Consider the following 26,479-nt stretch of genomic DNA (forward strand, 5'->3'; position numbering starts at 1 on the left):
CTCCAGACTCTAGGACCTTGGTTTCCAAATGAAATACAAAACTTGCTCTCATCTGAAAAGAGGACACTGGACCACTGGGCAACAGTCCAGTGATTCTTCTCCTTAGCTCAGGTAAGATGCCTCTGACGTTGTCTGTGATTCAGATAATTCCTTGACACATCTGTGTGTGGTGGCTCTTGATGCCTTGACCCCAGCCTCAAGTCTATTCCTTGTGAAGTTCACTCAAATTCTTGAATTGATTTTGCTTGACAAAAAGGTTGTTTTGATGTTGCTTGGATTGACATGAAGGTAAGTTAATAATGACCAATTTTTTGTTTTGGGGTTTTTCGTTAATATGGCCCTTAATTACCCAAATACAGAGAGTGAGAGAGAGAGAGAGAGAGAGAGAATATTTGGACATTCCCACCTCCAGGAAATAAATCACTGGGAAAGAACTATTTGGTGGGTCATGAATTCTGTCCTTGACATGATACTTTGGAATGTCTGTGCAATTACAAAACTGAGCTGTGCAGCTCAACAACACAATGGCAATTTTAACACACACACACACACAAAAACACACGCACGCACGCACACACACACACACACGCACATACACACTTGTTTAAAACTAATTTGAGTCTGTACTGTGAATATTTTTCTATTTAGAATTCTGTGCTTTAAATTGGTTATTTCATGGCAAGAAATGTATTTGATCTTGGATCACAAAAGTTTCCAGAAAAGCAAAGAGTGATGCAATGATCAGTTTTCTGACTTATTTTCAAGGGAACTAGCTGTGGAGTCTTTCAACAGAGCTGAAAGTGCCAAGGCCTTACAGTGAATAGGCTTTTAATTGAGGAAGACCTTCTAAAGTCTCTACCGCCCCAATGTCAAAGAGGGTTTCCGGAGAACAAAGAGGGAGCGTGCAAGCAAGTTTGAGGCAGATGGTTCAGCCAATCAGACACACTGTAAACATATGATCTAGTACAGAGGCTATGGAGACAGTGGGCTGACATATTTAAGTTAATGTCTGCTATGGCTGGAGGAGGATGGCAGTAATGAACAGCTTGTGTACACTGTCATGGATCATTGGCATTAGTTCCCATTTCTGATATCTTTTGAAAATAAATACTAAAAATAAACACTACACCGAGTTACATTACTCATCTTTTAGAACTTGTATTACATTTCTTGAATTGTTGTTCAATAGTTCCACTCTCTTTTTGTCATTTAACAATAATATTATATGGTCAGGAACCCTGTGTGAATTACAGTGTTTTACAATAAACCACTGCCTCGCTTGATACATTATCTCTCGCTTGATACATTATCTCTCTCATTATCCCATCTTTTTTTTAAGGTTAAGCAAGGACTGTAAACAGTTAAAGCCATAATTAACTTTAGCGTGACGCATAGGAAATCGCTTCATGTTACTAGTTAAAATGCTGGGGATGTGGAGGATATGCCCCTGAGATATTCTGTAACATTTGAGGTGCTTATGGGTCAGATATAGGCTATGTAACACGAAAGAGTAACGCGCACAATCTAAACGGAACGTGAGAAAGGCGGTCCTGGGAATGCTTTGGTCATGAACCGAAGTCCCGCCCACTGACGGCAGCTGGAGGTGGAGGACAGAAAGTGACTGAGCAGCGGCCACAAGGACATGCCACAGTGCCTGCTAGAATCTTCAGCTGTAGACGCAGAACGCGCCTTCAGTCCATTTAAAGGTTAGTGAAAACCGGGACCGTTTCCTTCGAGCTGTAGGCGTTTGCGACCAAATGTTAACATTCCAGATGTTTATGTTGAATAATTTCATCTTCATGACGTAATTGTGGGATAGTCGTTGAAATATTGAAACTCGCTCGGTGCAGCGTTTAACTTTTCAAAATCCTTCAGGGAGAAAAACGTGGTAACGTTACAGTTATTGTTTTAAATACGTGATAGCGAAACGAATTTGTTTAATGACTGGGACTAAAGAAAATTGAGGACCGCTGGGAAATTGTCGATATTGGTCATAGAATATAATGTTAAATTAAAAATTTGCGTCACTAAATGTTTTTTTATTATTCTATTTTTTTATTTGGATTATACCTATTTTACATTATTTACTTTATATCCATAGGGATTAGACAGAGGGGCGTCTATTTAAAATACTTAATTTAATGTACCACGAGACATTCAAAACAAATGTTCAGATTTTAACGTTAAATTAAATAAGAATCGCGAGTAAGCGTGCGTGCTTTGTCCTGTGAGAGGCAATGATGTTTATCTCGATTTCCGTTATTATTAGTAGTAGTAGGCAATCGTCTTCACGTAAGATTACAAAACGGCTGTCGAATGTTTTTACCGATCCTTCTGGAAGTGAGCCTTCATCCTTTATGACTCAGACGTGCAGGGTTTTCTTTCTTTTTTTTTCTTCCACGACTATATTTGAGAATCACACCATTTCCTGGCAGGAAGAGCTGCTCCAGGAGATGATAGATCCCTTATAAAACTGAGTTTAGTTGGATACTAAAGCTATAAGATTAAATAGAAAGTCTGCTGCAACATGCATAGATCCCCCATCCATTTCTGCACTGCTTATTTCTTGTCTATAAGAACTCTTTGGATTTTTCCATTCAGTCTGCCAACATTTTATGAGTTTACATCTTGTAGCATCTGAACATTGGATATAGTGCAGTATTTATCTAAAATGTCATGAAATTGTATTTTTTTTAATTATTATTCTTATATATATAGCTATATATACTTAATTTTGTTGTGCTCCTGGAGGTGTAAAGGGATTTATGTGCATTTTTAGAAGTTTCAAACCTACGTGAGGAATATATCTTGTTGCAAAATCAGCCGGGAATCAGGTCCAGACACTTGAACTGCTGCAGCTGTTCATGAATGTCCAGATATTTTCCACGGACTGAAGAAGGCTGCCTGTTCATATACAGCAAAGTTATTTTATCCCGGTTTTCTTTTTTATAACGGTTGTTGTGGCTACTTATTCTGTGCATTGAATACAGGCAGATTGCATCTAAATATGCAAGCTTTGATATTGTCTTTTTTTCTTGAAAAAATTAAATTATCTTATTTATAAAAGTACAAACTGCATCTGGATACTGGAGTATATTTTAAACTGAATAAGACCGATTGTGTTTACCCTGGTGTAAGCACCATTGAACTGTTAACATTTCCAGCAAGTAAACAACTTGAAGATTTATGATCAGCTGAGGTCAGGTTTGCCTAATTCATTTGCTGACAAGTTTGTGATGATTATGCTACTAGTACTAATTGTGTGTGAACAGGTTTGGCTATACTTGTGTACTTTTTTGTATACCTTATAAATTAGTGTATTTAATTGTTCATTATAAACCATACTGTATTTTTTTAGCATTCATTTATTTTAGTGCATTCACATTTTGACTACAACTGGGTACTTATCTGCATTTTGAAAGGTGCCTTAAAGGAACACTCCACCGTTTTTTGAAATAGGGCTTATTCACATTATTTCCTACACTTAGATAGGTGGGCAAATGCATTTTTGTGTCAGTGCATGCATTGTTTTAGTTTGACTGGGTCGGCGTTAGCTTAGCTTAGCACAATGAATGGAATCCTTTGTTGCCAGCTAGCATGGCCGTAGTAAAAGTGATCGAAAAAAAAAAAAAAACACCTAATTACTTCTTGTGGCCTGCGTATTCACAACGAGTACAAATTGCGATCCAGATTAACACTAGGCGATTTCCTAGGCAGATATTGACTTGGGACTATATTATGGGGAAGCACAGGCGAAGCACTGCTACTTCGGCGCAGAGATATCACGCAACACATGAAAACATCAACTCTATGTGAATACAGGTATAATATGGGTCGATCTATACATGCGTCATGATTAAAATAATCACTTACTCTGTGGACAGCTGTCCATTTGGTCCATTCGGCGTGGGGCGTTTTTTCCAGTTCACTTTGTCACACTGGAAAAAAAATCGAGTACTGCAGAATGGATCAGCGCCGTGAAATCCTATGTAGATGTGACACAACTTCGGGCACGCTCATCTTGATCTGACGTGTTGAGCCTGGTCATCAATGGCAAAAACATGTCCCACTCTCTACAGCACAGACACTCTATTTCCGTCGGTTATAGATTGGCATATTCCCCCACATTCACACCACCAGTTCATGTTGGCTCTCATCCTCACGTCCTCAGGGTGTTGAGCGAACGCAACCTCCTCCTCCTGTCGTTCTATTTCCAAAGCACGCAGCTCGTCTTCTGTAAACTCTGGTTCAAATAGGTATGGTTCTGGTTCTTGACTGTCTGAGAAGTCACCCTCTTCGTCTCTCTCAAAATCAGCCATGTTCATCGCCATTCGTGTACTGTAAGGAAAATAGCCAGGCAGCTACTATTCACGCCGGTGTGTTGACGGAAGTCGTGGGATTTCATGTGTTGCGTGATTCTCTGCGCCGAAGTAGCAGTGCTTCGCCTTAAGCAGCAGTGCTTCGCCTGTGCTTCCCCATAATATAGTCCCAAGTCAATATCTGCCTAGGAAATCGCCTAGTGTTAATCTGGATCGCTATTTGTACTCGTTGTGAATACGTAGGCCACAAGAAGTAATTAGGTGGGTTTTTTTTATTTTTTTGATCACTTTTACTCAGGCCATGCTAGCTGGCAACAAAGGATTCCATTCATTGTGCTAAGCTAAGCTAACGCTGACCCAGTCAAACTAAAACAATGCATGCACTGACACAAAAATGCATTTGCCCACCTATCTAAATGTAGGAAATAATGTGAATAAGCCCTATTTCAAAAAACGGTGGAGTGTTCCTTTAAGCCTTTACTCTTTAGTAGTGGTTTAAATTATGTGCAGTAGTTCTAGTTCTACTCTACCCTTCCTCATGGGATTCTCTTTAACTACTTTGTTGTGTCAATGCTCTCTATCTGTGCAGGCCTTTTATAGGTGTATAGAGTCAAAAATAGGTTTATATACACACACTAGGGGTTGTACCGACTAGCAGCGATTATTTGATTACAGCCGTTAAAGGAAACCTCTCTCACGCGCTCTACAAGCTCCTCCTGCTGGAAGAGAATGAATTTGCATATATGCCGACACAAATAGAGTGCAAGGCATTTTTTAATAAGCGTGTTTTGCTTTGGTACCGAAACTGGTACCAAGAACTGTGCATTTTCACTGGTATTGGTACCGAGTACTGGAATTTTGTTACCATCACAACACTACTCTGCCATGGTGCTTTAAGTTTGACGTCAACTAGTCGCTGGTCCTATAGAGGGCGCAACAGGATAAGAAGTCTTTGAAGGACTTCCACATTTATGTTCCAAACAGTTAAAATTACAAATAAATACATACTCCAAAATCGCTTTACAAGTCATGTGTGATTAAATTACTATATGCTCGAAATTGAACGGGAGAATGCATGATTAAATCGCTTATTGTACAGGTAAGTTAATCGCCGTTCTAATCTAAAGGCCTGTTCACACCAAGAACGATAACTATAAAGACAACTATAAAGATAACGATATTAGCGTACACACCAGCGAACGATATTGTTTGTGTATTCTAATGGGACGCATGTATGCTGCTTTAAATTCAGAGCTCATTACAGCATGATTGATTCTGATTGGTTGGCAATGTTTTTATCGTTCATCGGAAAAAAAAATAGTTGTGAAAGTGATTCCAACAATATCGTTTCTCTGTGCCTTTATCTCTGTGCCTATATCGTTGTGGTGTGGACTCCGCTATTCTTTAATATTGAGAATGATTTTTAGAGCTATATCTTTATCGTTATTGTGCTTGGTCTGAACGGGCCTTAATGCACTGCTGCACTGTAACGCACACACATAAGCTACAGACAGTAATGCCTTAGCAGCGTTTGTGAGTGCAGGCTCAGCGCTTATTTGATTACAGCCGTTACAGGAGAAAACTCTCACCGCTCTACAAGCTCCTCCTGCTGGCAGAGAATGAATTTGCATATATGCCAACGTACAGATCGTGGGGACGCTGAACCAATCAATCCAAGAATCAATAACCGAATCCCACAGCATCACTACTAGTAGAGAGAAGCTGCCAGGTAGAATTAATTCACTCACACAATCGATCTCACCAATGCATTCATATGAATGTAATCTTTACTGTGCTACTTTATCTGAAACATTATCTGATTTACAACGAGTAGAAATCTGTGAGAAATATAATGACCCAAAGACTAAAGAACTGATAAAAATGAGCTTTTATAAGAGCAACAACAAAGCTCCAGGCTTATGTTCATTAATTACGTCATCAGTGATCAGTCGACTTCAACAAAAATGTAATCACATAAAATAAAATATTCCTCTTTTTTGACCAGCCGACTGCTGCAAAGTGAAGCATATGCAGCAGTTATCTCAATAATTAATAAGACCAGTGGAATATGCTTTGTGTATTATATGATGCAAAAAGTGCAGCACAATAGATGTTAGAGGAAGCCTGGCAGACTGCCTACATTAGGAATGATTAGAATGTAAGAGCATATTATGCTGGTCTTCACGAGTGTTGTCCTGAATACTTATTCAGTGTCTTTCAGGATTCACAGGTCTTTCATAATTGCACCTCAACACATTTATTTATTACAATAATAATATATAAAATATTTTAAGTTTTTTTACAATTATATTTTACATATTACCAGGATATTTGCCAAATAAATAGATGCATGGATTTGAATTTACATTTATTTCATTAGATAACTTGTGGAGAATGTGAGGGAAAGAATATATAGCTAATGTATGAGCAGCCCCAGCCAGTTATAAAGTGGTTCGCTCGAAAATGGTCATTATTCAGAAATATTTCATTGCTCAGTGTAGTTCTTAAATCAAGAGTCAACTTATTTTTCAGGTAGCCATTTAATAATAATAACAACAATAATAAGCAAAAGCAGTTGAAATGCACATTTAAATATTCAAATACAAATGTGTTGTTCCTGTGTAAACAAATGTTCCTTATTGAGGTTATAATTCTTTGACTATTAAAAAATTATAGAGCATGAAATACATTTGTGTTAATGGATTTGCCAGAGGCTTTTAATCCAGAGAATTTTGGATCGGCTATACATTTGATCACACCAAGCATTCCCTGGGAATTGAGCCCATGTCCTTTCCATCATGCTCTTCCAGTTTGGCTATAAGAACCAACTTATTTTGAACAGAACAAGAGGATAATATAATAAAAAGTAAAATTCAACCTTCTGCATACTACACTGAAAAGAGTTTTTCAAGCAGTACTTCATCAAATAAATAATTAGTCTTTCAATTTAATTTACCATTATTAGTTTTTTTTTTTTTTTTTTTTAACATTGATAAATATTTGTCATTAAGAACTCAACTAAGACATATTTGGTTACACTTTATTTCGATAGTCCACTTTAGACATTCTACTGACTATAAGTAATTTTGTAACTACATGTCAACTACATATCAACTAAATCTCAGAAATTTGCAACTACATGTCTACAAACTCTCAGAGTAGACTGTCAGTGTAGGTTTAGGGTTAGTGTTAGGGGTAGGTTTAGGCTTAGTATAAGTTTACAATAAGTTGACAAAGAAAGTGTTAGAAGATATTAAGCAGACAGTCTACTAATACTCTACTAACTGCTAGTTGACATGTAGTTGCAAAGTTACTTACTGCTAGTAGAATGTCTAAAGTACACTATGAAAATAAAGTGTTACCACATATTTTTGACGAATGTAAAATATCAGGTTAGATTAACTCCTATTTAGTTTATATCAAGACCACGCCTCCTCACACTGGTGCTGCGAGTCCGTTAACGACACCGTTTTGTTACAGTAATGTGATTGTGTGTGAATTCAACAAGCTGTGGATGAGAAGGTGGAAACTTTGTTTAAGATAAGTTAATAAGTGTATGGACGTTATCTTCCGTCATTTACCTTTTTGTCGCTCTTTCTTTTCCACGAGAGACTGTTTGTGGTAAGTGAAAATTGTTGTTTGTCTAAACGACGGGACGTCAGTTAGTTAACTAGTTTTCTCACCTGCCTTTAGCAGACATAACCGCGCTTGAACCCCAGACCAGCAAGATCGACTTAATTATTTTCATCTTTACGTTTTCTTTTTCTGTTGATGTTGTTCATGAGGAGTGTAAGTTAATTTTACTCCTACAGCAGCCGCGATTACAGCGGAGGAGAGACAATGGTGGCACTAATATGGTGAGTGCAATAATTTAACGACAACGTTTAATAGACATGGCTGTTTGAAAGATTAAGTTTGATATAACATTAAATACAAAAACGGATTAATACATTTTTGTTCTATCTAGGTTCAGAGCCCTCTTAATGACTATCGTAGAAAGACGGAAGAGATGCCTTGGAAGTGTAAGTATGGCCCTAATTACTGTGCAATGAGAGCACAGCTAACGTTATATAAACATCATCCCCCGGATTCTCAGACAAGTTTTAGGCTAAATTGCATGTTCAAGCGGTCTTAACTGAAAATATCATGTACTGGCACATCTTAAAATATGTCAGTGCCATTGTCATGTCTCAAGATGCACACTAGTAAAGTTTTTAAGGCATTTTTTATAGAAGTAATTTATTTAAATCCTGTCTCACAGCAAACAATGTTGTTCACATCAAGCATGTACATACATTTAAATTACCTTATGCACTAAAATGTATACTTATGCCACCTCACAGCAAAACTCCAGATCAGCTGTATGTCATGTGGGTTAACTGAGACCTGAACTGAGGAGGATTACTTTATTGATAGATATACTGCACAATTAAATGTAAACCCAAATCATATGCCCTTATAAAGACTGTAACTTTAATGTTTGATCTTCACAGAAAAATTGTCAATGTCAAGCCTGACATCATCACCAATTTTTACAGAAAACCAGGTATGTATAAGTGCATTGATCCCATGTTATATTTGCCATAATTACATTCCAACTTGGAAAAATAATTCATATCCTTGTAGAAGTCATAATTACCATCTGCAATCTGGGAATTTTCTGAGAGTTTCTACTTCTATCACGTGACTGTACCTAACTGCTGCAGATTAATTTAGGCATCGATAGTGTTGCCATAGAAATGCACAGTTCCTGGTCCAAGGACATGAACAGCTCTAAGTAGAACATGGTGTGAACCACTGATCTATATATGACTGGATCGCTCATCGGAAGTGTTCGATCCGCCATCTTACTAATCACTACCGGCAGAGAGCACCATTGAGTCATATTCAAACCGCTGACCTAAAATCACCCGATATGAAGCAAATCAGTCAAACGGGACTCGTTTTTATGATATGTCTATGTAAATTAATGTTTACTTCAGATGTTATCAGCAGTTTTTACGGTCTTTTGGGGCAGGAAAAGTGATGTATTTAAACTGTTTAGGTGGGTGTGTCTGCTGTGCACTGACGACACAGGTGACTGATCCAACACAAAATATAGCCTATTTCTTTATGAACATAATTATTCAGCAATTATTAAACATGAACGTATTAGTATCAGAAATGGATTTGAATATATACAATGAATAATATAATTATGTTGTTAATATTGCTTTATAATGAAACGAAAAGCTTAACTTACTATCTTGGAAATAAAGCTTTATGTCTTTAAATCCGTACTGTATATAGTTATTTCTCTCAATAAATTCAGATTTCAGAATAAGCACTTTGTCATTTGTTTTATATGTTACCAATATGGCAGTGCGGCGGCTTCACTTTCATGACGTCATGAGCAATCCAGTTCTATATTATAGATCAGTGGTATGAACACAGCATATGATCTTGAGTATTTGACAACAGCATTAGCTAACTGACTTTATCAAGCTGTTTCTTCCTCTGTTAGGATGTAGCTGACAAGACAGACTCCAGTAAGAATCTTCAGTGTTGATCCAACAAGTTCACAACTGAACCCATCTAGAGTGGGAATCATCTTGGAAGAAACATTTGAAATGGATGAACCGACCGATCTCAGGCCTTCTATATCCATTTTTTTCAGACTGATTTATGCCCTGTACCTGGACTAAGTGTTTAAAAAGCACTTTATATTTTATTCAGCAGGTGATGCACAACTTCGGAAAAGGCACCTATAATTCAGTACTGCCAATAAAACGATATACAGGTAGTTTTGATGCCGTTTGTTGTGATTCTGAGGTAAACTGTTTTATGTTAGTTTGTTAAACTAGATTTGTCATGTTTTATGGGGAAATGTTTGCAGATAAAAATTCATGTTTTGTTGTGTTTTTAAATTAACATTTGGAATTGAATTAAAATAAAACTGAAAACTGCACGAATGTTCCTTTTATTTGTTTGCTTTTTTTCTTAATTTTCTAGTTTAACCAAATTGGAAAAAAAATCAACTGATATAGATTTAAACTTGAAAAATAGTTAACTTGCCCTAAACAATATTTCAAGTTAAGTCAAGTCAAGTCTGCTTTATTGTCAATTATTGTACAGTAAATACATGCAGAGAATTGAAATTGCGTTTCTCTTAGACCCTTGGTGCATACAGATAAAACCAGCAGTAGAAAAATAGCAGTAGTAGTAGAAGTGTGGATGGGGGTTTCTGAAGTTCAGAGTTCTGTGGTGCATGGGGAAAAAGAAGGGAGGGGGGGACAAGGTCAGGAGGGAGACCAGCTGGCTGACACCCTCATGAATGAAGCTGTCCTTCAGTCTGCTGGTCCTTGCCTGGAGACTCCGCAGTCTCCTCCCTGATGGCAGCAGACTGAAGAAGCTGTGTGACGGGTGGGATCACCTGCAATGCAGAGGGCTTTGCAGGTGAGTCGGTTCCATAAATGTCTTGGAGGGAGGGGAGAGAGAAACCAACGATCTACTCAGCTGCTTTCACTATACTTTGAAGAGTCTTCCAGCAGGATGCGTTTGGAGGCACCATACTACACAGTGATGCAGCTAGTCAGGATGCTCTCGATGGTGCCTCTGTAGAAGGTGTAAATGATAGGGGCGGGGCTCTGGCATGAAGTAGAGATGCAGATTTGCTTTCTTGGCCAGTTCTGCTGTGTTGTCGGTTCAGGAGAGGTCCTCTGTGATGTGCACACCCAGGAACTTGGTGCTGCTCACTCTCTCCACAGTCGCACCTTCGATGGTCAGAGGAGTATGCTGAGTGTGCACTCTCCTGAAGTCAACAACAATCTCCTTCGACTTCTCCATGTTCAGAGAGAGATTGTTGTCACTGCACCACCCAGCCAGGTGGCTCAGCTTGCTCCTGTAGTTGGTCTCATCTCTGTTGCTAATGAGACCAACCACAGTCGTGTCATCTCCAAACTTAATAAAGAGGTTGGAGTTGTGTGACAGTCTGCAGTCGTGGGTCAGCAGAGTGAAGAGGAGGGGGCTCAGCAAACATCCTTGGGGGGCCCCAGTGTTCAGTGTGATGGTGCTGGATGTGTTGCTGCTGACCCGTACTGCCTGAGGTCTTCCAGTCAAAAAATCCAACAGCCATTTGCACAGCGAAGTGTTGAGCCCTAGTTGGACCAGTTTGTGGATGAACTGTTGAGGAATGATTGTGTTGAATGCTGAATTAAAATCTATGAACAGCATTTTTGACGTATGAGTCTTTTTTTCCTCCAGATGTGTGAGTGCTGAGTGGAGGGTAGTGGCGATGGCATCATCGGTCGAGCGGTTGGACCGATATGCAAACTGGAAGGGGTCCAGGGAGGGGGGAGGGAAGACTTGATGTGGTGCATGACTAGCAGTTCAAAGCACTTAATGAGAATGGGGTAGGGCTGTCACTTTTAGTTCGAAAATCGATTGCACAATCGATCGGACCAACCAAAAAAAGTTTCGAAAATGAAAATAGGGAATCGATTTTAACCAAATGTGTACACTATTAATTTTAAAATAATTAAACAATTAAAAAATATAGATGTAACAAAACTCACAAACAAGCAGAAACTCACAAACTGCGCCTATAAGACCCAGTGAAGTCGAAAGCGACCTCTTATGCTGCGTTCACACCCAACGTGAATAGAGCGTCTGGCGCGAATGATTTCAATGTTAGGTCAATGTAGAGATGCGTTTAGGCACGTCTGGAGGTCTCGCGGCACGGTAGACGCAAATTCCCCTCACGCATCTAGTTACAGTAGATTCTGAGTTATGAAAAGGACCATTGCAAGCAGACAGCGGTGGAAAATTGGCAGTAATACCCCCACTTTGCGCAGCTGTACCGGAGTGTCCCTGGGACATCAGTGCGGTTGGAGCACGTTTTCTTTTGTTTGAAATGGATTGAATCATTTTTTTAAATAATATTGGAGATTTTTGAATTGCCTAAATCATAAATGCAGCTGGGTTGAAGTCTGCAGTGATGTTTTTTCTTTTGTCATGGCAGCCATCCCCTCTGCATATATATTTTTTAGAGAATGTTGCACTTCTGTTGCAGTTTGTTAGTCTGCACGAAACTTCATGCCAATAAATAAGAAATATTGCAGACTTGTGCGTTTCCAGCGCTCTCTTTATGTTCGTCCGTTATTTGATGTTGAAAAGGAAACATCTTGTTTTTTAGACATGGAAAATAGATTTTACAATCGATTCAGTTAACACTTATGTCTTAAAAATTGAAAATGATTTTTTCACAAAAGTGACAACCCTAGAAGGGGGGTAAGTTCAACTGGACAGTAGTCATTGAAGCAGGATGGAGATGGCTTCTTCGGGACTGGAATGATAGCTTTGAAGCATGTGGGGACAACAGCCTGATATAGACTATGAAAATAAATTTCTTAAATAAGAATTTTTGTTTTTATTTAAATCTATATTTTTTTTTGTTTGGTTCAAAAATAGAATTTAAATTAATTTACTTTCTTCAACAATAAAAATATACTTTGTCCCAAGTTTTATAAAATAGTTTTCACAGACATAGAAAATATTGTTTAGGTCAAGTTATTTATTTTTCATTGGTTCAAGTTATAAAATGTAGATGTGAATCATTACGCTAAATGTTTTTAATTTGATTAATGATTTTTTACAAAGTGAAATGCTGGTTGACTGTCATACCATAACTTATTTATTTTAAACTCCCATCAATTAATATTTAGTCTAGCATGGTGTTGTAAAAAATACAATAAAATACCATGGCTTTCAAATGCTTCCATGCACACAGCAGGCTATATTTGTGTTCTTGGCCTGTGAAGAGCATCAATTTTTATTTTGTTTACAGTGTGTTTATTTTTTAAATGTTACGCATTGTAGCCAATTGCACTGCACATTGCAGTTTATGAGGAATGACTGATTTTGAATGCAAGAATGAAATCAGAATTGTGATGATTGTGTAATGTTTCTTTTGTCTTCATTTTATTACTTGCCCTTTTTAAAAAATGTTATTAATTGAAGAAAAAAAAAGAATTTATCAAAAACTACAGAAATTTTGTTATTAACTGTAGGCTAGCATATCAGCTGTTTTTTGTTTTTCAAAATTTCTTCCTATTCATATTCATTATTCTTCATTCTGCCTGTACAGAATATGATTCCAGTGACCGAATTCCGGCAGTTCACGGAACAGCAGCCAGCATTCCGGGTTCTGAAGCCATGGTGGGATGTGTTCACGGACTACCTCTCTGTGGTCATGCTTATGATAGGTGTGTTTGGATGTACTCTGCAGGTAAATATTACAGTTTTTTCTCCTTAATCCACACACTAAAAGAACACTTTGGTCTTTCAAGGTTTTTTACTGCTGAAAAGCTGACATCTTAAGGAAAACTAAGACATACAGTCTTCATTGATCCACAGCAATAGAATAATGAATGACTTCACACCATAGATGGAGTTCCTCTGTGCATGAAAAGCCCACTGTTGGAGAGTGCATGCTGCATTTAGAAGTGGGAGTTTGTTAACAGAAAAAATTCCACTCACCCCACTCGAAAAGATTACTCCTTCCCCTCAGGAGGCCCCTCTATAAACACATAATGACTCCTGTGGTAAAGCTACTCAGCCTCAAACTAGTGGGTGGAGCTTCAAGCACACGTGCCCTCGAGTTTCAATTCCTAGATGATCCTAATTATTTTTAGCCTCAACAAACACTAACAGGAACCAACTGTTAGGGTGGGAATATCCCCCGCTATCGCTGGAGTTGTGCATCAAAGAATGGGACAGTCACATGATGTATTGCAATTTCTGAATTGAGATTGGATGTTCATGATGCTCCCAGTGAAGGCTGTATTAATTGATCTAATTAATGCTTTTACTAATGTCATGGCATAGTCCTGTGGTTCTGAGGGGGGAATAAATAGCCTCCTCTTTGCTAAATGACCATGTTTGACTGGGGGCACTTTGAGTGGCCATGTAGTGCATAATGCACATTTTATTAGGCACTTGGGGCTGCTGCACCTCACATCCATTTTACTGCAGAGATGCCATATTCAGAGCTGATGCTTCATTAGCAAGCTTTACTCAGCAGCCAGCCTGTTGTGTTTTTGCTACACTATAATGCTGTGTAGAGCTCTCACAATCTTTTCCCTCTTTTTTTTAGCTGAGTTCTTGTTTCTTATTACCTTTCCAGACAGAAACCACATGGTGTAATTATTAGACATACTAAAACAGTTTTGCAGGAAAAGGGGGGAAGTGCACACATCTTGAACTGTATACAGAATGCTTTTGTTTACTGCTTTTCAGTTCTAGTGAAAGGTAGTTTTTTATTTATTTATTTATGTATTTATTTTTGGCCTGGTTTGTTGAGTAGTCGTTGAGCACCTTTTTCTCCTAGCCCAAAGTTAATTAATCTCCCTCTTATATTTAAATGGCCAGTGTAATGTAGGGCTGGGTGAAATTACGTTTTTAAGGATGAAATTAAAAGTCTATCGTTTCATATTATGCTATATAGTTTATTTCGTGGTGCCACAAAATACATTGTTTATGGCAACACTTTTTCATTTTATGATGGCAGTCTTACATGCATTACATGGGGATGCAGGCAGATATGTAAATAACAGCATGCGTGCTCATGTCACATTGTTGTGAGTGTAGTAATGAAAACATAAATGTTTGCACACGTTTTTAATCACTGCAGTTTAAAAACAACTGATTTTAGGCCGTTTAAACACAAACAACAGAGCTATATGCATGCACTGTCTCTGTTTCTGTGTGATAGGAGTGCATAAGCCACACAATTCAGGACAGGTGCATCTCAGTAAATTAGAATGTCATGGAAAAGTTAATTTATTAAAATTAGTTCAATTCAAATTGTGAAACTTGTGTATTAAATAAATTCAATTCACACAGACTGAAATAGTTTAAGTCTTTGGTTCTTTTAATTGTGATGATTTTGGCTCACATTTAACAAAAACCCACCAATTCAATATCTCAACAAATTAGAATATGATGACATGCCAATCAGCTAATCAACTCAAAAAACCTGCAAAGGTTTCCTGAGCCTTCAAAATTGTCTCTCAGTTTGGTTCACTAGGCTACACAATCATGAGGAGGACTGCTGATCTGAAAGTTGTCCAGAAGACAATCATTGACACCCTTGACAAGTAGGGAAAGCCAAAAAAATTCATTGTGAAAGAAGCTGGCTGTTCAAAGAGTGCTGTATCCAAGCATGTTAACAAAAAGTTGAGTGGAAGGAAAAGTATGGAAGAAAAATATGCGCAACCAACCGTGGGAACCGCAGCCTTATGAGGATTGTCAAGCAAAATCAATTCAAGAATTTGAGTGAACTTCACAAGGAATAGACGTGAGGCTGGGGTCAAGGCATTAAGAGCCACCACACACAGATGTGTCAAGGAATTAGCTGAACCACAGACAACGTCAGAGGCATCTTACCTGAGCTAAGGAGAAGAATCACTGGACTGTTGACCAGTGGTCCAGAGTCCTCTTTTCAGATGAGAGCAAGTTTTGTATTTCATTTGGAAACCAAGGTCCTTGAGTCTGGAGGAAGAGTGGATAAGTTCATAGCCCAAGTTGCTTGAAGTCCAGTGTTAAGTTTCCACAGTCTGTGATGATTTGGGGAGCAATGTCATCTGCTGGTGTTGGTCCATTGGTGCTTTTTTTGAAGTCACTGCACCCGTTTACCAAGAAAACCACTTCATGTTTCCTTCTGCTGACCAGCTTTTTGCTGATTTCATTTTCTAGCAGGATTTGTCACCTGCCCACATTGTCAAAAGCACCAAAAGTTGGTTAAATGACTGTGGTGTTGGTGTGCTTTACTGGCCAGCAAACTCATCAGACCTTAAACCCAGAGAGAATCTATGGGGTATTGTCAAGAGGAAAATGAGAAACAACAAACCAAAAAATCCAGATGAGCTGAAGCCACTGTCAAAGAAACCTCGGCTTCCACACCACCTCAGCAGTGCCACAAACTGATCACCTCCATGCCACGCCGAATTGAGGCAGTAATTAAAGTAAAAGGAGCCCCTACCAAGCACTAAGTACATGTACATTACAGTGAATTAACATACTTTCCAGAAGGCCAACAATTCACTAAAAATGTTTTTTTATTATTATTTTTTTTATCATTATTATTGGTCTTATGAAGTATTCAAATTTGTTGAGATAGTGAATTTGTGGGTTTTTGTTAAATGTAACTCAAAATCATCACAATTAAAAGAACCAAAGACTTTAACTACTTCAGTCTGTTTGCATTGAATTGATTTAATAAACGAGTTCCACAGTTTGATTGCTGCTTTATTGGCTTTGAATGATTGCATAAACACATATATGTGTCCAAATTCCCAGCTTTGCAAGTAGCCTATCCTCATAAACAAAGCCATTTAGATCTTAAGGGATCGTAAACAGTTACGAAAGAAAGCTCCAGTCTTAAAGGGTAAGTGTTCCAATATTCATTCTGTCTACCATTCATGTTAGAATAAGAAGAAAATAAATAAATAATGTTAATAATTATGGCGATAGATAGATAGATAGATAGATAGATAGATAGATAGATAGATAGATAGATAGATAGATAGATAGATGGATGTAATTTACAGAGTGAAGACTAATATACACAATGTATTTCTTATGTATTGTAGTTTTTTGTCCTATTGCTTGTCTTATTACTGACTGTTTATTTATCTCCAGTGAACTTCTTTTTTTTTCTTTTTTCTTCTTGTATTAGTTTGATATCAACATTGGTGACGATTATGAAAATGATATGGTATCAAAGATTTTAATATCATAAAAACCTCATTAAAAGAAAAAAATAATAAAGAGTGATATATATCGTTCTCGTGATATAAAATGACTCATATGGTGATACAAGATTTTGGCCATTTCACCCACCTTTAATGTAATGATTTTTCATTTCCTGTCTGAGTCAAAACAATGATGTCAGAGGACCAAAATAGTTATCTTAAAAGAGATGCTCCATGTCAGATAGTGTTACACTGTTCCTGGTAATCTATGGGTGGTGTGGAATTGTAATTCAGTACAAGCAATTGCCTTGTCTGCTATCTTAAAAACTCTTGAGGTTTATTTATTTCCTCTCTGCATTTGAGGTTCATTAGCATTTACTGCATACTTGGGGATATTAATGTAATTATACATAAGTTAGAATAGAAGATTGCATAGTTATGATGTACATGGAAAGATGTTGGTTTAACTATCCCCCAACTACTTTAATACAAATTTCTGTCTCTTCTCTTTCACTCTTCTGTCCATTTAGGTGATGCAAGATAAAATCATATGCCTTCCTCAAAGAACATTCTCGCCAAACCAAACAGAGCTGATGTGCCCACCTCCTTCTACAAAAAATGAATCAATAGTGCCTGTCCATGAGTTGAAAGGACTAAAGACGAACTTGGATATTCAGCAGTATAATTACATAAACCAAATGTGCTATGAAAAGGCACTGCATTGGTATGCTAAGTACTTCCCTTACCTGGTTCTCATACATACTGTCATTTTCATGGTGTGCAGCAATTTCTGGTTCAAATTTCCTGGCTCCAGCTCTAAAATTGAGCACTTTGTATCCATTCTGGGCAAGTGTTTTGACTCCCCATGGACTACGAGGGCACTGTCAGAAGTATCTGGGGAGAATCCTGAGGAGAAGGACAAGAAGAAGAACAGTGCCAGTAGGTCAAACCTTGATACTCCAGTTGGTGAGGGCAACCTGGAAAAGACTCAGTCTTTGAGATCCATTCCTGAAAAGATTGTTGTTGAACAGCCAGTAGCAAGTGTCCTTGACAAGAAGGAAGGAGAGCAAGCCAAGGCCTTGTTTGAGAAGGTCAAAAAATTCCGCCTGCATGTGGAGGAGGGTGATATATTATATATGATGTATGTCCGTCAGACTGTTGTAAAAGTACTCAAATTTATCCTTATAATTGCATACAACAGTGCTCTGGTGTCACAGGTTAGGTTCAGTGTTACCTGTACTGAGAACATGCTGGACATGACAGGCTACCGGTACTTCTGTTGCAATCATACTATGGCCCACTTGTTCTCCAAGCTCTCCTACTGTTATTTGTGTTTTGTTGGAGTTTACGGACTTACCTGCCTTTATACATCCTACTGGCTGTTCTATATTTCTCTCAAGGAATACTCTTTTGAATATGTCAGGCAAGAGACCGGAATTGATGACATCCCAGATGTAAAGAATGACTTTGCTTTCATGTTGCACATGATCGACCAGTATGATCCCTTATATTCCAAGAGATTTGCAGTTTTTCTCTCAGAAGTGAGTGAAAACAAGCTGAAACAGCTCAACCTCAACCACGAGTGGACAGCTGATAAGCTTCGGCAGAAGTTGCAGACCAACAGCAATAACAGACTAGAACTTCAACTCTTTATGCTGTCGGGTCTCCCAGATACCATCTTCGAGGTGACAGAGCTGCAGTCTTTGAAGCTTGAGATTATTAATAATGTTACCATACCAGCAGCCATTGCCCAACTAGAGGATCTCCAGGAGCTTTCGCTTTACCAGTGCTCGCTCAAGATCCACAGTGCAGCCACCTCCTTCCTCAAGGAGAACTTGAAGGTGTTGCGAGTTAAGTTTGATGATGCCCGTGAACTTCCACAGTGGATGTATGTGTTGCGAAACTTGGAAGAGCTCCATCTGAGTGGCTCTTTGAGTTCTGATGCATCAAAGAATGTGACCCTAGACTCTCTACGAGAGCTCAAAGCGCTGAAGACACTGACGCTCAAGAGCAACTTCACCAAGATCCCTCAATCCATTGTGGATGTGGCCAGCCATCTACTACGCCTCTGTGTTTGCAATGATGGCACCAAACTGGTCATGCTAAACAACCTGAAAAAGATGGTGAATCTTACAGAACTTGAGTTGGTGCACTGCGATCTGGAGCGCATACCACACGCCATTTTCAGCCTGTCTAATCTGCAGACTTTGAATCTGAAAGAGAACAATCTACGCACCATTGAAGAGATTGTCAGCTTCCAGCACCTCAGTAAGCTGACCTGTCTGAAGCTTTGGCACAACAGCATTGCTTTTATACCTGAACACATAAAAAAACTCACCAGCTTGGAGCGCCTCTACTTCAGTCATAACAAGATCGAGATCCTACCTTCACATTTGTTCCTGTGCAACAAACTCCGTTACCTTGATGTTTCCAATAATGACATCCGTTTTATCCCACCGGAGATAGGCGTTCTCCAAAGCCTTCAGTACTTCTCTGTTAGTTGCAACAAAATTGAAAATATTCCCGATGAGCTCTTCTTCTGTAAGAAGCTAAAGACTCTAAAGCTTGGCAGAAACATGCTGTCTGTCCTCTCACCAAAGATTTCTTTCCTAGGTGTACTGACTCACTTGGAGTTAAAGGGTAATCACTTTGAGTTCTTACCAGCTGAACTTGGCCATTGTCGCGCCTTAAAGTGCAGTGGACTTGTCGTAGAAGACGCGCTGTTTGAAACGCTGCCTACAGAAGTCAGGGAACAAATGCAAGCAGAGTGATGACTGTTTTGCTTTCATGCCAAATATTGTAATCTGACTCCTTAAGAGGCAAGACTCCAGGGGTTTCGTCCTGTAGTATGTATAGTGATCTATATGGGTGAGTACTTGTAATTTCATGTTTAGAGCTGGACTTGTGCTTAATGGCCTTTTAATGCAAAAAAGAGAAAAATCTAGGGATGAATACCTTTTAATGCCTTACATTGTATATTATGGAAAAGATGCCATGTAAACATTTTAAGATACATGTAAGATACAAAGATACAAAGATTTTCTATACATGTAAATCATAAAATTAGACAATTGACAGGGATTCATTTTAAAGACAGTGGGATGGAATTTCATTGCATTCTTTCACGGCATTTGACTGACATTTGCTTTAATAATTCATTAAGCTTGTGCAGGTCAAGTACTGTACAACATGTTTTGCACTGGAAATAGTGATATTAGAATTTGCACTAGAAACTTTAACATTCCTTTTATTTGACATGTTATGTGTATATAGGACTTTGCAAGGATTTGAAGTATGTATTATAGGAAAATAGTTAATGTAAACATTTATACTAGTAGTATTTGTTTAGTTTTTTTCTTCCTGCATATTTACTCTGATAATTGTTAAGCTTTTGGAAAGCAGGATCCTTATGCATGTGTTCTAGGGTAGATTTACATGTTTATCGTAGCATTACTGTTTTAGTGATGAGTTTGTCTGCCGTTGGCAGTAGATCCTGGGCAGATAAAGGTAACCACATTTCAGTATACCTCTTATGTTCTAGTTGTACCTAGCTTCAAATGTCACAATATGCATTTCTAAAGGGTTTTTTTTTCTGCTGTGGTTTGCTTAGTTTAAACAGTACTTGACTTCTCTGGTTGAAGACAGAATGCAGATGAAGAAAGCATTTTTCTTACCTGAACTTGGTCTTTTAATGTACACACCTTTTTCTTATAAACCAATAATGTACTACAAATAGACATTTCTATTTATTAATCATATTAGTCAACAGTATTTGTCATTTAAGCTTGAATTGTAACCTGTTTCCATTTTATGCAAACTAAAAGAAAACATTTGCCAGAAACAAAGCTCTAAACATATAAACAAAAGCATTTGAAGAAACGTATTCTTCTATAATGTCTATAATATGCAAAAAAGGTATCTCTCAAGGTGCACTAAGATAAATCAGGTTGGTAGTAGGCCTGTCTCGATAACAGCTTTTTGTTGTGCAATATATTGTCCCATCAATAATTGCGATAAATAATATTATTGTCATTTTAAGACCATCATAATATAAAAGCATAACAATGCAAGAAGACCTACATACTTTCAAATGACAAAAAACTTTATATTCAGATACCTTAAAAACTTGAATAAATAGTAAATAAACATTTTCTAAAAAAAACGGCAAAGTAACAAGTAGAAAAAAGAAATATTCATGAATAATTTTTTTTTTTTTTTTTTTGAACTAGCACCAACTACACCATGTTATGTACGAGAAGCTGCAAAGACACTGGCGCAAGTGGAATGCAAAAAACATGGTGACATGAATGTTTAAGTAAATATAATGGGCGATACATTGTCACTAAAATTTATTGAGGTCATGTACATATATTGTATGATAAGTCGATATATTGATTATTGCGACAGGCCTATCAGGTAGACTTAGTTCCCACAGTATTTTCTCTCAGCTAGACAGTGGCGATTGATTATGAGTGTGTGTGTCTTTTCTTGAGGTCATGTACATGGCAATTACATCATCTGTTCTGATCTGATCTTGCCTTGTGAGAGGTGACTTATCTGATGTACTGAGATCAGCATGTGGCCTTTTCTTAATAGACTGCTGTTACATCGCCATCATAAGCAAGTGTCATTGAATCAGTGTTTCATGTATGAATTCCAAGACACTGGTAATACACATCTTTAGTTGCTTTAAGAAGGTTAAAACTGAATACTTGAGCTGTTTAGATTACCAGATCTTTGTGTGTTTTGCATGTATTCTTTTATTAAAATATTCACAAATGACTTTGGTGCATTTGAAGTGATTTTTATTTTTATTTTATACATTTTTTTTGTCAGTAGACCTGTCTTGGGTCAGGAAGGTCAGTTCCTGTTCAGGTCTTATGTCTGGTCTGCATGTTAGAGGTTATAGTGATGTGAATGCGAAAGCTTCAGAGTGGACTTTTTTTTATTTAAAATCTGTGCATAAAAGGAAGGATTTGTTTTCCATTAGATAAAAGTGCTGACATAATATAGTCACCTTTATTTATATAGCCTAGTGCTTTATACAATACAGATTGTGTCAAAACAGCTATATAGTGCCGCCATATGCCTTATTTTATGCCTTAGTTTTGTATTATTTTTATTCTACCAAAGTGTTTTGATTTGTAAAACAGCATAAATAAAATGCATTCTTTGTCCTTTGTGTTGAGTTCAGTTGATGTTTTGAAATTCTGAGGGAGAGTTGTCACACAGGTGACAGTATTGTGCAGAAAATGCAACAGATTCGAGTCTATCCAATATTTAAGGATAATTTGATGATTTCCTAAATGCCTGCATACACCAGAAAGTTTAACACATTGCTGATATTGTAAATATTTTATTTATTTATTTATGTGGGATGACAGTATTTTGAATTTTGAAAATGAAATGGACACAAAAATTTGCACATAATTATTTACATAATTTAAAGCTGCAGTAGGTAACTTTTGTAAAAGTATATTTTTTACATATTTGTTAAACTTGTCATTATGTCCTGACAGTAGAATATGAGACAGATAATCTGTGAAAAAATCAAGCTCCTCTGGCTCCTCCCAGTGGTTCTATTGCCATTTGCAGAAAGTCATCCGCTCCCGGTAAGAAACAACCAATCAGAGCTGCGGTCCGTAACTTTGTTTGTGTTCAAAATGTAGAAAATTGTATATAATAAGCGAGTACACCATGAATCCATTTTCCAAACCGTGTTTTTAGCTTGTCCTGAATCACTAGGGTGCACCTATAATAAGTGTTTATATTCTGACTATTTTAGATTGCTTCGGGGGGGGGGGGGGGGGGGTACTGCGGTGGAGTAACCCAGTACCTTTGTGATTCTTCATAGACATAAACAGAGAGAAGTAAATCCGGCTACGATGTTCTTCCACAAGACGCAAGCAGTTCTGTTTATTAACCGCTAGAGCGTCAAAAGTTACCTACTGCAGCTTTAATTGTGTAACATAATAGGGGACCTATTATGCCAATTTTACTTTTATTAACTCACTAAGGACATAGTGGACTAATTTTATTCATGAAGGGAATAGGTCCAAGAAAATCGCTAAATTCGTATGTGTTAAAATAATGCTAATTATTACAAACTTTGCAAACAAGGGCCAACAAAAGTTGATTCTTATTTATGGATCCAATACCAACTGTTCGTGATCCAACTTCATATCCGGGACATGCAAATACCTAACTATTAATTTTGCGAATGTTTGGAAACCTTTCTGAATGTGCTTCTTAACACATTGTATCTGTATTCAAAGAGACCAGAGCTATTTAATTTAAATTTTTAACCCCAAAACACCATCTCTATAATTCATAAATGCAAATCAATTGCTTCTTAAAAATAAATAACAACATAAGTTAGCTCTGGTCTCATTGAATACAGTAACTTTAGCCACATTAGCCATTCAGTGTGCTTACAAACACATTCAGAAAGTAGGGATGGCTGAGGTGAAACTTAAAGGGATAGTTCACCCAAAAATGAAAATTATGTCATTAATAACTTACCCTTCATGTCGTTCCAAACCCACTAGACCTCCATTTATCTTCGGAACACAGTTTAAGATATTTTAGATTTAGTCCGTGAGTTTTCTGTCCCTCCATTGAAAGTGTTTGTACGGTATACGGTCCATGGTTAGAAAGATAATAAAAACATCTTCAAAGTAGTCCATGTGACATCAGAGGGTCAGTTAGAATATTTTGAAGCATTGAAAATACATTTTGGTCCAAAAATAGCGAAAACTATGACTTTATTCATCATTGTCTTCTCTTCCGTGTCTGTGTGAGAGAGAGAGTTCAAAAGTTTACAAGTTTAGTGATATCCAGTTCACGAACGAATCACTCGATGTAACCGGATATTCTTGAACCAGTTCACCAAATCGAACTGAATGTTTGCGTCTCCAATAAACACAAATTAACAATTAATCCACAAATTAGCTGTTAACTTTTGTAATTTGGATGACACTCCCTGAGTTAAAACAAACCAATATCCTGGAGTAATTCGTTTCCTCAAACAGTACAGTGACTGAACTTCTGTGAAGAGAGAACTGAAGATGAACACCGAGCCGAGCCAGATAATGAACAAAAGACTGACTCGTTCACGAATCAAGAACCGGTTGCATCGGTTTTCGGATCACCAGTAGAGATGGGAAGTTTGGTTCTTTTCCGTGAACCAGTTCTTCCGGACAGTTCGATTCAATAAACGGGTTGAAGAAAATGGTTCACCAGTTCTTTTGAGCTCAAAGTAATGACGTCATTGGCGATGATTGCTTTTGATTCTTTTCGGTTGCTCTTGAAATCCTTCGATTTACCCGCGCTCATAACATTAGCACAGAATCAGATAAGAATCAATCACCAAAAGAATAAGTTTGGTTCAGACGCTCTGTGTGTCAGTCTGCTTCATAAGAACGAGTCAATCCTTTCGTTCATTCTCTGGCTCGGCTCGGTGTTCATCTTCAGTTCTCTCTTCAGTGTACTGTCAGTCAGTGTACTGTTTGGGTACATGAATTACTCCAGGATATTGGTTTGTTTGAACTCAGAGGGAGTGTCAGCCACATTAAAAAAGTTAACAGCTTAATTCATATGTGGATTAATGCGTATTGGAGACATGAACCGTTTCAAACGATTCAGTTCGATTTTGTGAACTGGTTCAAAAAGATCCGGTTACATCGAGTGATTCGTTTGCGAACCGGATATCACTAAACTGCAGTGTTTTGAACTCGCTCACATCAGACCCGGAAGAGAAGACAATGCTGAATAAAGACGTAGTTTTTGCTATTTTTGGACCAAAATTTATTTTCGATGCTTCAAAAAATTCTAACTGACCCTCTGATGTAACATGGGCTAATTTGATGATGTTTTTAATTACCTTTCTGGACATGGACAGTAGACCGTACACACACTTTCAATGGAGGGACTGAGAGCTCTCGGACTAAATCTAAAATATCTTAAACTGTGTTGCGAAGATGAACAGAGGTCTAACGGGTTTGGCGACATGAGGGTAAGTCATTAAAGACATAATTTTCATTTTTCAGTGAACTAACCCTTTAAGTTTTGACAATGCTGCGCAAGTGACCACTAACTTAGGTGCCACAGTGGAGACGAGAGTCATATTGTTTCGAAGCCTCAACACGATTCGGCACATTTGTTTCAACTGTTTCACAAAATATAAAGTGTGGTATATTTGTGTGTTCTGGATATGAAGTTGGATCACGAAGAGCCGGTTTTGATCACAGACAGTATAAAAACAGGTATTAATACATCTAATACATTAATACATCATTAATACATCATGAATTCTATACACTGTGCGACTTATTATTGGAGAGTATCCGAAAGCATGACTGTAAAGGCTTCGCCCTCTTCTGGAAGAAGAGTGTGGAGCAGCAGGTCATGTTTCTGCTCGCACCCAAAAAGGGAAAGTTTGGGCATGATATAGTAAATGATATGTGGGGTATTTTGAGCTGAGACTTCACAGAGATATTCTGGGGACACCTGAGACATTACATCTTATAAAAAGGGGCATAATAGGTCCCCTTTAAAGCCAATAATTTAATCTGTATAGCATGATTCAATGTTTTTTTTAAATTCTTAAATATATTCAATATTTCCTTTTCTAGCAAAAACTAATTAATTAAAAAAATGCATTGCGTTCAAATTTACTTTATTTTCATATGGTCATTAAGAGAATGCTAGTAAAAGATGATGCTGTACAACAGTTAGGCCTAATTTATATGAAAGGGAATTATTAATGTCTGACGTAGCAATCCTCTGTCTAACGGAGGTATGTGGGTGTTGTCTCCTATCTCATCTCATGTTCCAGCACCAAGTGGGGATCAGAGAGTGTTTGCTTGGTCACATGATCAGCTGTGATGGATATATGGCTATTGATAGCTGAATCATGGTCTGGTCTACAGTAAAAATCAGAGAGGACAAATACTATAGCTACTGCACCTTTCAAAAGCATCACCTCTGCCTTGCATGTAGTTGTTTAATGTAAATGATGCTACATTTGAAGGTAAAATTAGTATTTTATTATTATTATTATATTATTATTGAAATCAGAGAATTAGAAAATGCCCTCCATCTACCTCTACCTGTACAAAACTCCAAAAGAGATGGAAGCAAATATTTTGTCACAGTTTTGCTCTGTATGCTGGCATGTCATCTAACTTTGACAAAAGTGGACAGCGAATGCCTTTATATAGAACATATCTTAATTACCATCCTGAAACACAACACCACATACAGATCTAAGGCAGGCAAGTACTTGCACCCTAAAATAGAAAGTACAAGTACACTATTTTGCCAACAAGATGGAGATGTTTAACTTTCGCCTGATCCCTTGTCATCACGTAGTCTAAAACATTCCATATACCAAATGTAGAATGTAGACTCATTAAAAATAAGAGCTTC

At 37.6% G+C, this 26,479-nt stretch overlaps 1 protein-coding gene across 1 annotated transcript; it reads left to right on the forward strand.

Moving 5' to 3' along the window:
- The first annotated feature begins 1,560 nt into the window (after nt 1-1,560).
- Nucleotides 1,561-22,224, forward strand: LOC113050646 (volume-regulated anion channel subunit LRRC8C). Its single transcript, XM_026213843.1, has 3 exons — nt 1,561-1,706; nt 13,444-13,584; nt 17,581-22,224. The coding sequence occupies exons 2-3, from the start codon at nt 13,447-13,449 to the stop codon at nt 19,819-19,821; spliced, it is 2,379 nt and encodes a 792-aa protein (XP_026069628.1). The 5' UTR covers nt 1,561-1,706; nt 13,444-13,446; the 3' UTR covers nt 19,822-22,224.
- The last annotated feature ends 4,255 nt before the right edge of the window (nt 22,225-26,479 follow it).

This window comes from Carassius auratus, chromosome 31 (genome assembly GCF_003368295.1).
Source record: "Carassius auratus strain Wakin chromosome 31, ASM336829v1, whole genome shotgun sequence".
Classification (NCBI taxonomy): domain Eukaryota; kingdom Metazoa; phylum Chordata; class Actinopteri; order Cypriniformes; family Cyprinidae; genus Carassius; species Carassius auratus.